This window comes from Phacochoerus africanus, chromosome 1 (assembly GCF_016906955.1).
Source record: "Phacochoerus africanus isolate WHEZ1 chromosome 1, ROS_Pafr_v1, whole genome shotgun sequence".
Classification (NCBI taxonomy): domain Eukaryota; kingdom Metazoa; phylum Chordata; class Mammalia; order Artiodactyla; family Suidae; genus Phacochoerus; species Phacochoerus africanus.
Window position 1 is genome coordinate 83258091 of NC_062544.1, and position 15025 is coordinate 83273115.

The window sequence follows — 15025 nt, forward strand, 5'->3', positions numbered from 1 at the left end:
TTCCCTTGGGGCACAGCAGGTTAAGGATCTGGTGTTGTCACCATAGCAGCTCAGGTTACAGCTGTGATGCAGATTCAGTCTCCAGCCCACAAACTGCCACATGCCCAGGCACGACCAAAAAAAAAAAAAAAAAAACCCACAAAACAAAAAAACCCTTAAAGCAACAACATACTACTTAACATTATATTTTATAAAGTTGAGTTGTGGTTACGTTAAGTATTTATTAAACTATTTTCTTGTTTTGTTTGTATATTTATGGTATTTTATAATAAAGAAATTAAAAGAAAAATGCATGGTTTGGGAGTTCCCATTGTGGCTCAGCAGATTAAGGATCTAACATAGTCTCCATGAAGATGCAGATTCAATCCCTTGCCTCATTCAGTGGGTTAAGGATCCAATGTTGCCTCAAGCTGTGGCATAGGTCACAGGTACAGCTCCAATCCAGTATTGCTATGGCTGTGGCATAGGCCTGCAGCTGGAGCTCCAATTTGACCCCTGGCCTGAGAACTTCCATATGCTGTGGGTACAGCTGTAAAAAGAGAAAAAAAAAAAAGATTCATGGTTTATCAGAAAGTGTGTTTTAAAGATGAAACTTCCAGTGCCAGCCGGGATTGGGTAAGCCCATTCCAGCTGAGCTCTCCCATTGATTACAGCAAAAAACTCTGAACAAACTACAAAAAGCAATTACCCAAGGCTTCTGAGAACTAAACAAGAGCAGGAGGATCTGGAGGGGATCAAAGAAGTGACCACACAGGCAGTGAATTTCTGAGGTTTTCCCCCCTTTTATCTGTTGGTTCTGACCCAGAGAAGTCCTAGTTGTAGAACTAAAGGGCAGCAAACACTTGGGGAGAAACGCTATCTTTTGGCCAGAAAATCAGGAAAAGGAACCCTGTATGCCAGAGAACATAGGAGGTAAGCTACAAATTTTTCTTTTTTCTCTATTTCTTTCAGCTGAGGAGAAGCAGAGTGCCATTGTGGTAGGTCCCAAGAAGCTAAAATCCCAAGGGAAAATTCATTTTTCAGGCAAGAGAAACTGGGAAAAGGGGCCCTTGTGGTCTGAAGAGTATGGGGGCATCCCCTTATTTTTCATCTTTCTTTTTTTTTCCTACCACTCTGCCTCAAAGGTAGCCCCTGTTGTGCAGTACTATAATATAGTAGCAAGGGCCAGGAAAAGGAACTATGGTAACTGGGGGTAAGAGTGGGCTGCATCTTAAGACAGAAGAGAAATCCCTAGTTCAGGATATGAACAAGAACATGTCTGGGGCTCATTGCTGTTCTGGACATGTGTAGACAGACCCAAAGGAGCACAGCAAAAGCTTTGGAAATGAACTGACCCTGGAACTATGCCCACAGTAAATAAGACAGAACCAGCAGTCTGAGGCTAACTCCTTGCTAAAACAAACAAAAATCAACATTCTACATAGGATTTCAATATGACCTAGAATCTCACAACACAATATTCAAAATTCTAGGCTATAATCCAAAACTACTCAATATACAGATGATGAGAAAAATGAAACCAATTTCAAAAGAAAATATAATGAATAGATGCCAATTCTACTGATGACCCAGATTTTAGCATTAGTAAACAAATACCTTTTTATTTTTTTTTTTCTTTTTAGGGCCACACCCGCAGCATATGGAAGTTGCCAGACTAGGGGCCGAATCCAAGTTGCAACTGCCAGCCTATGCCATAGCCACAGCAATGCCGGATCTGAGCTGCCTCTGAGACCTACACCACAGCTCACGGCAACGCCAGATCCTTAACTCACTGAACAAGGCCAAGGATTGAACCTGCACCCTCATGGATATGAGTCAGATTTGCTTCCGCTGAGCCACGACAGGAAATCCTATGAACGAATACTTTAAAGTAGCTATTATAACTGTGTTCCATAGGAAAACAAAAATACTCTTTAAAAAAGTAAGAAGATAAAAGTTCTCAGCAGAGGAGTTCCCGTTGTAGCTCAGCAGTAACAAATCCAACTAGTATCCATGAGGACTCGAGTTCGATCCCTGGCTTCGCTCAGTGGCTTAAGGATCCGGTGTTGCCATGAGCTGTGGTGCAGGTTGCAGACGTGGCTTGAGTCTGGCATTGCTGTGGCTGTGACATAGGCTGACAGACACAGCTCTGATTTGCCCCCTAGTCTGGGAACTTCCATATGCCATGGGTGTGGCCCCAAAAAGAAAAAAAAAGGTTCTCAGTAGAGAAATAAAAAAAGTAAAAAAGACAAAGGGGGAGCTCCCTGATGGCTCAGCATAAGATCTGGCATTGTCACTGTTGTGACTCAGGTTGCTGCTGTGGCATGGGTTGGATCCCTGGCCTAGGAACCTCCACATGCCATGGATATAGCCAAAAAAAAAAAAAAAGACAATGGGATTGAAAAGAATTAAACAGTTATTCAGGGACCTATGGGACAATATCAACATGCCTAATTTTTTTGTTACTCCAGAACAGAGAAAGAGACCAGCGCAGAAAAATATTTTTTAAGAAATAACAGCCAAGGAGGAGTTCCAGTCATGGCTTAGTGCTTAACAAACCCAACTAGTAACCATGAGGTTGCAGGTTCAATCCCTGGCCTCGCTCTGTGGGTTAAGGATCCGGTGTTGCTGTGAGCTGTGGTGTGGATCGCAGATGTGACTCCAATCCCACGTTGCTGTGGCTGTGGTGTAGGCTGGCAGCTACAGCTCCGATTCGACCCCTAGCCTGGGAACTTCCATATGCCTCGGGTGCAGCCCTAAAAAGACAAAAAAAAAAAAAAAAAGAAGAAGAAAGAAAGAAATAACGGCCAAAAACTTTCCAAATTCGGTGAAAGACATCAATGTACAGATTCAAGAAGATTAGAGAACCCCAAACAGGATAAACTAAAATAAAACCATGTCCAGACACATCATAATCAAAATGCTGAGAATGAAAAATTTTAAAAATCCTGAAAGGAGTCACAGAAAAACAACATGTGACATACAGGAGAGCAGAGAGTAAAATGACTATGGCTTTCTCATCTGAAACCATGAGGGTCAGAAGATAGAGGACAACATCTCTAAGTACTGAAAAGTCTAAAAGGAAATAGGTTTGCTTAAAATTACATGATTCTTTCAGAACTTCTCCTAGATTCATTAAAGTCACAAAACAATTTAAATTAGCCTAAAATCTGCCAAGCTATTGTATTTAAAATTTGGAGCACCACGTACCTGGATCTGGCAGCACCTACACAGTTTGGATGGTTGTCAGGGATAACACCCTTTCCCATGGGGGTGGGCAAAAATGGTAATTTGCATTGCTCCACCAGTTTTCTGATACTGTGCTCTGCATGGGCATAAGCAGCACCTACAAGAAATCCAAATGTATTAGACAAGTCAGTTAAGCTCCAGACACTGTGACCCTTCAGTTCATGTGATATTGCTTTTAGAACTTCTCAAAAATTCTCCTACTTATACAGGGCTTAAATTCAAAACAAATTATGACCACGGTTTTATCTTTGGGTATTATTTGGGGGGGTATCTCCACAGCATGCAGAAATTCCCAGGCCAGGGATCAAACCCAAACCACAGCAGTGACAATACTGAACCTTTAAATGCTAGGCCACCAGGGGGCGCTATCTTTGGTATTTAAAAATGTTTAAGAAGGCAATAGGCCTAATTTTCCCCTAAAATAATGTTATCTGTCATTCTGAAGGCTGTCTATCCCCAAACAAAAGTTGCACCTCCCATCTGCTTCTCTCTCTTTTTTTTTTTTTTTTTTTGCTTTTTATTTAGGGCCACACTTGTGGCATATGGAGGTTCCCAGGCCAGGGGTCCAATCAGAACTATGGCTGCTGGCCTACACCACAGCTACAGCAACGTGGGATCCGAGCCTGTGTGCCACCAACACCACAGCTCATAGCAATGCCAGATCCTTAACCCAGTTAGCGAGGCCAGGGATCAAACCCACAACATCATGGTTCAATCAGATTTGTTTCCACTTCACCTCAACAGAAGCTCTGGCTGCTCTTAATTGCCAGTTCTATGCTATATTCCTGTTGAATCACTACTCACAATTCCCTGAACATACTATCTACTGACAAGTGCAGGTGAGAAGGAAGGACTTTGTTCCAACAGGGAAAGCTCTCTCTGACCTCACACATTGCTCCCCACCACCAGCTAACCTGGACTGCACTGTCATCTAGTCTATGTGTGGAAATTCTAACAAGGGGCATAGTTTCTAAAGCAGTGTAGATGGCTTCACAGGCTCTATACTTCTGTGACTGCAATAGGACTAATCCAAGTGAGTCAAATCATTTGTTTTTACAGCTGTGTGCCTGCAAAATAACTATATGCATTATGCTCTCAGTGACACTGGAAACAACTCACTGTTTCAATATAGAAATGATTTCATTTCTAACATCATCAAGGCCATCATTTTAGCTATTTAACTTTATGCTTTCTCAGGGTTAGTGGAATATTACTCCATATCCAGAACTTACATTCTCTACTGAATTCCAATAAATAGTACAGTACATTTACATTTAATCTAATGGTCCCTTCTATAAAACTATCTTAGGAGTTCCCGTTGGGGCGCAGTGGTTAACGAATCCGACTAGGAACCATGAGGTCACGGGTTTGATCCCTGGCCTTGTTCAGTGGGTTAAGAATCCGGCGTTGCCGTGAGCTGTAGTGTAGGTCGCAGACGTGGCTCCGATCCTGTGTTGCTGTGGCTCTGGCTGGTGGCTACAGCTCCAATTCAACCCCTAGCCTGGGAACCTCCATATGCCACGAGAGAGGCCCAAGAAATGGCAAAAAGATGAAAAAAAACAAAAACAAAAACCAAAAAACTATCTTAGTATCTTTTCTCATACGTCCTCTTAAAAAAAAAAAAAAGAACGAAACACCAAAAAGTTTCCTTGTATTCTCTTTCTTGCCTCCAAATCTTTGTCCATTCAGTTGTTTCTTCTTGGACTGCCTGGATTCTCTGTGCCAACTCAGTGAACTGTCACCTATTTTTTCAAGGGGTGGCCACAGAGTTATCTCTTCTGAACAGTCTTTCCACACTACCTACACAAGAACATTGTTGCTGCTTCCCCTGAGATGCCCCCTCAGCTCTCCACATACCACTTAAGACTATATCACACTTATTTGTGACCACGTCTGTCTGTCTATAAGTAGGAACCATTCTTTCTCTATATATCTCAGAAATGTTTTCTATGATCCCTGCCTTACCATAAGCACTCATCAAATGCTGGTTAAAGGAAGGACGAAAACTAGCATCACTGAGCTCATTCTATTTATTTTGTTGTTTAATAATAGTAATACTGTTGAGGTGGCTAATCTCTATATTACAAGTGAGGTAACTGAGACTCAAAGCATTTTTTCCAAGGTTAGAGTGAATATACCATATAGTTATATTCAACTCATCTCTGACTTCAAATTTTGTCTGTTCCCCACCCTTTTTATTAAAATTATTTTTAGTTTCTACGTAGTTAGTTCCTAAGTAGTTGATAACTGACTAGCATGTTCATAAGTGATTCATAACCCCCTCAGTATTAGAACCTATAATGGATACTATAGTAAATTGCTGACAGGAGTATAATTGGTTCAACATCTGAGGAGAAAGCAATTTCACAATATGTACCAACAGCCTTAAAATATAAATACTTTCTAACTTAGTTACTTTTCTTTCTGGGAATTTATCCTATATCTTAAATATTAAAATAGCATTAAGTATAAACATGTTTTTCATAAATATACTAAACAAACAAAAACTGGCAAATATTTAAATATTTGCCAGTAAAGTATTAGTATACACTGGAACAGACATTAAAAATTTTATTTAGGAATGGAGTTCCCATCAAACAAATCTGACTAGGAATAATAAGGTTGCAGGTTCGATCTCTGGCCTCACTCTGTAGGTTAAGGATCCGACATTGCCATGAGCTGTGGTATAGCTCGCAGATGCAGCTCAGATGTGACATTGCTATGGCTGTGGCATAGGCCAGCAGCTGTAGCTCCAATTAGACTCCCTAGCCTGGGAATATGCCGCAGGTGTGGCCCTGAAAAGCACGCGCATACACACACACACACACACACACACACACACAAAGAAATTATTTAGGAAAAAAAATTAAGACCAGAAAAAAATATTATGTTAACTGAATTAAAACTCTAATAGAGTGGCCATTTGACCCAGCAATCATACTCCTAGATACATACCCAAGAGAACTAAAAACATACATCCACATAAAAACTTGTACACAAATGTTCAGAGCAACATCATTCACAGTAGTCTAAAAGTGAAAACATCCCAAATGTTCATCAACAATGAATGGATTAAATGTGGTATATCCATACAATGGAATAATAAGTATAATTATTATTAATTATATTTATTACTATATTATATATGACATAATTATATAACTATAATGGATATGATATTATTATTAGTATTGAGCAATAAAAAGAAACAACATACTGATATATCATATGGATGAACCTGCAAAACATTATGCTAAATCGGAAAGCCCAATTACAAAGAACCATACATTATATGATTCTATTTAAATGAAGTATCCAAACAGGCAAATCTAGAGAGACATAAAATAGATTCATGGTTGCTTGGGGCTGAGGAGGCTGGGGTGACAGCTAAGGGATGAGGAGTTTGAGGAAGGTAACGATGATATTCTAAAACTGATTGTGGCAATGGATGCACAACTCTATAAATACACTAAAAGATATCTGATTATACACTTAAAAGCTGTTTACATAGTATGATCACAATATATAAAATATACATGCAGAAAGGAACAGAAAAGTACTACATGTTAAAATAGTTTTCTTTGGATGAAGGGATTTCCTCTTTCTAATCTTCTGGATTTTCCAATTTTTTTATAATACTCATGTGTAATTTTCAAAATTACAAAAAACACATTTTACTCATAAGGCCAAAGAAGGGGGAAGGATCAAGATGGCAGAGGAGTAAGACATCAAGCTCACCTTCTCCCAAAAACACATTAAAAAAAAAAAAAGATCTACATGTAGAACGATTTGCACAGAACATCAACTGAATGCTGATAAAAGATCTTAAACCTTGAAAAAGGGCAAGAAACCCTCCACATAACTGGGTTAGAACAAAAGAAAAGAGAGAGGGAGAGAAAAGGAATCAGGACTGGACCAGCAATCCTGAGAAGGAGCTGTTAAAGAGGAAAGGAACCCACACACTGGTGGCTGTGAGATGTGAACCCACACCTAACCAACAGGGAGGTCAGCCGAGATGGAGGGACCTCAAAGTCACCAAGAAAAGCGCAGCAGCTAGACTGAGGACAGCAAAGCAGAGTGAGAGCCACACAGATCATTTGTACCACCTCCCTGGACACCACAGCCTAACATGCTTGGGCAGGGGCTGGGCGCTGAGACTCAGGCTCCAGAGGTCAGTTCCAGGGAGAGGACTGGGATTGGCTGTGTGGAGACAGCCTGAGGGGCTAGGGAGCAGTGTGCCATGGACTGGGGAGCAGAACGCCATATCCAAGGGAACTCAGGAGAAGGTCTGGGCCCATAGAAGAAGTAAGATGCCACTGTTGGGAAGGGAGGGACCACTACAGAAATATCTTTCCCTGTGCACGTGCAGACTCTCAGAGGGCAAGGCACCTCTGGTGCAGCCTATGGGAGACCAGGTGCCCCTTGTGCAGGCTACAGGTGGCCAGGAACCTCTTGTGTGGGCTAGGGCAGCAGGGGGCTAATCATGACATGGCACCTTTTGCATAATCTACAGGTGGTGGGGGCAAACCACAGCAATCATCTCAGAAACCAGAGGGAGGTGTGGCCCACCACAACTAGGGGTCTGTGAACAGGCTCCATCTGCAGCCCCAGTCACCTCAGAGAAAGAGGGCACTACAACAAAGCACCACCTATTGTTGCTCTTGCTTCCCTGGGAACATACCTGCCCTGCTGCCGTCATTGCCAAACATTCCAGGCACCGCCTACATGTGCCTGATCATTGTCACTTCCCAGGACCCAGCAACTGGGAGCAGCCTGTGCAACTAACTCCTGTGTGGGCTAAGTGGGATGGGGTGCATCTTGCATGGTCTACAGGTGGCAGGGGGAAACGACCACAGTTATCTCTGACTCCAGATGTGGGCATGGTCCACCACCAACTAGGGGTTGGTGAACAGGCACCACTTGTGGCCCCATTCATCTCAGCGGGCACCACAGAGGAGGGCACTGTGACTGAACACCACCCATTGTTGCTCTCAATCCCATGGGAACTCACATACCCTGCTGCTGCCACTGCCAAATGCTCCGGGCACCTCCTAAATTTGCCTGAGGCTCATTACCACTTCCCAGGGCCATGCAACTAGGAGTAGCCCGCGCCACCTTCCTGCAGTTCCTTGCTACTGTCAAGAGCCCAGCAACCAGGCACTGACTACTAGCCCCGCCCACTGCCGCCTTCTCCCTGGAAACATGCTCAGCACCCTGTCAAGGGGATAACAGCCTGCTCACACTGAGGAAAGAGACAGCAAATATCCAAACTCCCACATCAAAAATAAATAGTAATCTCCCACAAAATACTAAGGGGCACTTTACATAGAAATATCCCTCCAAGACTACACAAGTTGGTTTCCATAAACTCACAGAATAAGAAAAATATAAGCAAAATGAAGAAACTCAGAAGCCATTCCCAGTTAAAAGAACAAGAGAATTCACCTAAAGCAGCAAACAATGAAACAGACCTCTGTAGTCTAATAGACACTGAGTTTAAAAAGGAGTTAGTGAAAATACTGAAGGAATTAAGGGTGAATATGAAGGAATTAAGAGTGGATATGAACAGTAATGCAGATTATTTTAGAAAGGAACTAGAAAATCTAAGGAGGAGACAAGAAAGATTAGAAAATTCATTTGCAGAGACACAAGCTGAGTTAAGGGCACTGAAGAGCAGAGCGAATTCGTGACTTGGAGGATAGAATAATGGAAATCACCCAATCAGGACAGCAGACAGAAAACCAAATGAAAAAAACATGAAAACAACATAAGAGATCTATGGGATAATATAAAGCAGGCCAATCTACCCATAATAGGGATTCCAGAAGGAGAAGAAAAAGAAAATGGGACTGAAAATATATTTGAAGAAATTATGCCTGAAAACTTTCCAAATCTAAAGGAAACAGATATCAAGATACAGGAATCACAGAGGGCCCCAAATAAAGTGAACCAGAACAGGGCCACACCAAAACATATTACGACAAAAATGGCAAAAGTGAAAGAGAGAATTCTAAAGGCAGCAAGAGTAAAACAAAGCGTTAATTACAAGGGAACCCCCATTGGGCTATCAGCTGATTTTTCCGTAGAAACACTACAGGCCAGAGAAAGTGGCAAGATATACTCAAAGTTCTAAAATGGAAAAGGCAGCCTAGAATACTCTACCCAGCTAGAATATCATTTAAAACTGAATGAGAAATAAAGAATTTCTCCAACAACCAAAAACTAAAAGACTACAGCAATACTAAACCCATTCTAAAAGAAATACCAAAAGGGCTTCTCTAAATAAAAAAGAAGAAGAAATAGGATGGAGGAAATCATAACTGGAAAGCAATCACTTAAATAAGCCAGTATTTAAAAATTTAAAAGAAAAAAAAAACCTACTGTAAAAGTGATGATAAACACAAGGAACAGCAAAAGGACAAATATGAAGATGTTAAAAAAGAACTTCAAAATCATAAAGTGTGGGGAAAGTAAGTTAAGAAAATCTAGACTCTTTTTTTAAAAAATGTGTTTGAGCCTATATGACTATCAGGCTAAAGCAAGCAGATATAGGAAGGGGTTAACATACTTGAAAAACAGGGCAACCACAAATCAAAACCAAACATTACATTCATGGGAGTTCCCGTTGTGACGCAGTAAAAATGAATCCGACTAGGAACCATGAGGTTGTGGGGTTGATTCCTGGCCTCACTCAGTGTGTTAAGGATCTGGCATTACCGTGAGCTGTGGTGTGAGTTGCAGACATGGCTCAGATCCCGCGTTGCTGTGGCTCTGGCGTAGGCTGGCAGCAACAGCTCCAATTCACCCCTAGCCTGGGAACCTCCATATGCTGCAGATGCGGCCCTAAAAAGACAAAAAGACAAAAAGACAAAAAAATTACATTCACGAAAACTAAAGAGGACACAAGCATAAAATTAAAGGAAATAATCCAACCAAAAGAAAGAAAGGAACAAAGGAGAAACATAGTATCAACCGGAAAACAAGGTTTAAAATGGCAATAAATATATCTTTATCAATAATTACATTAAATGTCAATGGACTGAATGCTCTAATTAAAAGACACAGAGTGGCAGATTAGATTAAAAAGCAAGATCCTACAAATATGCTGCTGACAAGAGACCCATCTTAGGGCAAAGGACACACATAAATTGAAAGTGAGGGGATGGGAAAGATATTTCATGCCAATGGACAAGACAGGAAAGCAGGAGTTGCAATACTCATATCAGACAAAATAGACTTTAAAAGAAGACCATAAAGAAAGAAAAGAGGACACTATTTAATGACAAAAGGATCCATTCAAGAAAAGGATATTACAATCATCAATATACATGCCCCTAATATAGGAGCACCCTGATACATACAACAAATACTAACAGACATAAAGGAGAAAATCAATAAGGCAACAGAGATCCTAAATGACACAATAGCAAAGTTAGACTTAATCGACATTTTCAGGACATTATATCCAAAAAAATCAGAATATACATTTTTTTCAGGTGCACCTGAAACATTCTCAAGGACTGACCACATACTGGGGCACAAAACTAACCTCAACAAATTTTAGAGTATAGAAATTGTTTCAAGTATCTTCTCTGACCACAATTGCATGAAACTAGAAATCAACCACAGGAAAAGAAATGAGAAAAAACTTACTACGTGGAGACTAAACAACACGTTACTAAAAAACCAGTGGGTCAATGAGGAAGTCAAAAGGGAAATTAAAGGATACCCTGAAACAAATGATCATGAAAACACAACCATTCAAAATTTATGGGATGCTGCAAAAGAAGGGCTTAGATAGAAGTTCATAGCAATACAGGCCTTCCTCAGAAAAGAAGAAAAATCTCTAATCAACAACTTAACCTACCACCTATAAGAATTCAAAAGAAGAAGAAACAAAACCCAAAGTCAGAAGAAGGAAGGAAACATAAAGATCAGAGAGGAAATCAACAAGAGATTCAAGAAACAATAGAAAAAAATCAATAAAACCAAGAGCTGGTTCTTTGAAAGGGTAAACAAAATTGACAAATCTCTGGCCAGACTCACCAAGAAGAAGAGAGAAAGAACTCAAATAAAATAAGAAATGAAAAGGAGAAATCTCAACGGATACTGCAGAAATACAAAAAGAGAGAGAGAGAGAGAGAGAATACCAAAAGCAATTACATGCCAACAAATTTGACAACCTAGAAGAAATGGACAACTTTCTATAGATAATACAGCCCACCAAAACTGAATCAAGAAGAAAGACATCAATTGAATAGAACAATCACTAGAAATAAAATTGAGTACGTAATAAAAACACTCCCTACAAACAAAAGTCCAGGACCAGATGACTTCAGAGGTGAATTTTACCAAACATACAGAGAAGAACTCATACCCATTCTTCTTAAACTTTTCCAAAAGGTTGAAGAAGGAACATTCCCAAAGACATTTTATGAAGCCACCATCACCCTAATACCAAAATCAAAAAAGAAAATTATAGGCCAATTTCTCTGATGAATATAGACGCAAAAATTCTCAACAAAATTTTAGCCATCCAAACCAACAACATATAAAAAAGATCATACACCATGACCAGGTGGGATTCATCCCAGGTTCACAAGGATGGTTCAACATATGCAAATCAATCAACATCATACACCACATTAACAAAAAAAAGTCAAAAACGACACAATCATCTCGATAGATGCAGAAAAAGCATTTGAGAAGGTCCAACATTCATTCATGATAAAAACTCTTACCAAAGTGGGTTTAGAGGGAACATACCTTAACATAATCAAAGCCATTTATGACAAACCCACAGAAAATATAATACTCAATGGAGAAAAGCTGAAAACCTTCCCACTAAAATCTGGAAAAAGACAAAGATGTACACTCTCACCACTGTTATTCAACATAGTATTGGAAGTCCTAGACACAGCAATCAGACAAACAAAAGAAATAAAAGGTATACAAATTGGAGGTGAAGAGGTAAAATTGTCACTCTATGCAGATGACTTGATGCTATATATAGAAAACCCTAGGCTATACCCAAAAACTACTCAACCTGATGAATGTATTCAGCAAAGTAGCAGTATACAAGATTAACATTCAGAAATTGGTTGCATTTCTTTATACTAATAATGAAGTATTAGAAAAGAAGTATAAAAATACCTTTTAAAATTGCACCCCAAGGAGGGAGTTCCCGTCATGGCTCAGTGGTTAACGAATCCGACTAAGAACCATATGGTTGTGGGTTCAATCCCTGGCCTTGCTCAGTGGGTTAAGGATCCGGCGTTGCCATGAGCTGTGGTGTAGATTACAGATGCGGCTTGGATCCTGCGTTGCTGTGGTTGTGGTGTAGGCCAGTGGCTACAGCTCCAATTCAACCCCTAGCCTGGGAACCTCCATGTGCTGTGGGAGCGGCCCAAAAAATGGCAAAAAGACAAAAAAAAATTGCACCCCAAAAAATCAAATACCTAGGAATAAACCTGACCAAGGAGTGAAAGATTATATGCTGAGAACTATAACATTAATCAAGGAAATTAAAGAAGATTCGAAGAAATGGAAAGATATTCCATCCTTCTGGGTTGGAAGAATTAATATAGTAAAAATGGTCATACTACCTAAAGCAATCTACTGATTCAATGCAATCCCTATCAAACTACCCATTACATTTTTCACAGAACTACAACAAACAATGAAAAAAATTATATGGAACCACAAAAGACCCAGAATTGCCCAAGCAATCCTGAGGAACAAAAACCAAGCAGGAGGCATAACTCTTTCAGACTGCAGACAATATTACAAAGGTACGATAACCAAGACAGTGTGGTACTGATTCCAAGACAGACAGACCGACCGGTGGAAAACCAGACACCTGTGGTCAATTAATCTTCGACAAAGGAGGCAAGAATACAAAATGGGAAAAAGACAGTCTTTTCAGCAAGCAGTGCTGGGAAAACTGGACAGCTGCATGCAAATCAATGAAACTGGAACACACCCTACACCATGCACAAAAATAAACTCAAAATGGCTTAAATAATTAAATGTAAGACAGGACACCATCAAACTCCAAGAAGAGAACATAGGCAAAACATTCTCTGACATCAACCATACAAATGCTTTCTCAGGTCAGTCTTCCAAGGCAAGAGAAATAAAACCAAAAATAAACCAATGGGACCTAATCAAACTGACAAGCTTATGCACAGCAAAGTAAACCATAAAAAAAAAAAAGATAACCTACGGAATGGGAGAAAATAGTTTCAAATGAAGGAACTGACAAGGGCTTAATTGCTCAAATATACAAACAACTCATGGAACTCAACAGCAAAAAACCAACAACCCAATTGAAAATGGGCAAAAGACCTGAATAGACATTTCTCCAAAGATATAAAGATGGCCAAGAAGCACATGAAAAAATGCTGAACATCACTGATTATTAGAGAAATACAAATCAAAACTACAATGAGGTACCACCTCACACTAGTCAGAATGGCCACCATTAATAAGTTAACAAATAACAAACGCTGGAAAGGGTGTGGAGAAAAGGGAACCCTCCTACACTGTTGGTGGGAATGTAAATTGGTACAACCACTATGGAAAACAGTAATGGAGGTACCTCAGAAAACTAAATATAGAACTACCATATGACCCAGGAATCCCACTCTTGGTCATATATCCAGACAAAACTTTCACTGAAAAAGAGACATGTACCTATATGTTCATTGCGGCACTATTCACAACAGCCAAGATATGGAAACAATCTAAATGTCCATTGACAGGTGAATGGATTAAAGAGATATGGTACATATACACAATGGAATACTCTTCAGACCTTTAAAAAGAACAAAATAATGTCATTTGCAGTAACATGGATGGAACTAGAGACTCTCATACTAAGTAAAGGAAGTCAGAGAGAGAAAGACAAATACCATATGATATCACTTATATCTGGAATCTTATATATGACATAAATGAATCTTTCCACAGAAAAGAAACCCATGGACTTGGAGAACAGACTTGTTCTCCAAAGGAGAGGGGGAGGGAGTGGGATGGACCGGGAATTTGGGGTTAATAGATGCAAACCATTGCATTTGGAGTGGATAAGCAATGAGATCCTGCTGTATAGCACAGGGAACTATATCTATTCACTTGTGATGGAACATGATGGAGGATAATCTGAGAAAAAGAATATATATACGACTGGGTCACTTTGTTGTACAGTAGAAATTGACAGAACACTGTAAATCAACTATAATGGAAAAAATTAAAATCTTTTAAAAAACAAAAGTCAAAGAAAAGCACTAGGTGATATTCCAGACACTCTAGAATAATTCTATGATTTTGAAATTAATAAATTATGCTAAATGGATAAAGAGAATTCTTATTTCAATCTCAAACATTAGTGCAGATGTTCATAAATAATGAAGACAATTTCTAGACAGAATTAGCATTCTTTTGAAAGCCTAGAGCAAGCTTTTTAGAGTTCCATTCACTGCTACCTTTCCCAATGATAAGAAGGGGTTGTTTGGCATTCATAAGAAGAGATGCTGCCACATATACTGCGGAGGTTTCTGCCATACATATAGGAGGAGGCAAGCAGCACTCCATATACCTGGAAATAAAGATCTCTGTTAATTAAAAGAAGTCAATATACACATATACACAAACATGCATATACATTTCTTCCCAAACCATTTTAAAGATTACAGGCAGCAAGACTTAAAACCTCCCCATTCAGCTCTAAAAGATAAAGATTTTCTCCTATATAACCACAATATCCTTATCACATCTGATAAATTAATAGTTATTCACT

The 15025-nt window shown here is 39.7% G+C and overlaps 1 protein-coding gene across 2 annotated transcripts in view; it reads right to left on the bottom strand.

Annotated features, from left to right (window-relative positions):
• The window catches only part of HACL1 (2-hydroxyacyl-CoA lyase 1), a 53407-nt gene that overhangs the window by 26113 nt on the left and 12269 nt on the right, over positions 1-15025 (bottom strand). For both annotated transcript variants that reach the window (XM_047768622.1, XM_047768632.1), the window contains exons 8-9: positions 14712-14824; positions 3190-3325 (exon numbers count right to left, since the gene is read on the bottom strand). In XM_047768622.1, the coding sequence (XP_047624578.1) occupies positions 3190-3325; positions 14712-14824 (249 nt within the window). The remainder of the gene's footprint in view (positions 1-3189; positions 3326-14711; positions 14825-15025) is intronic.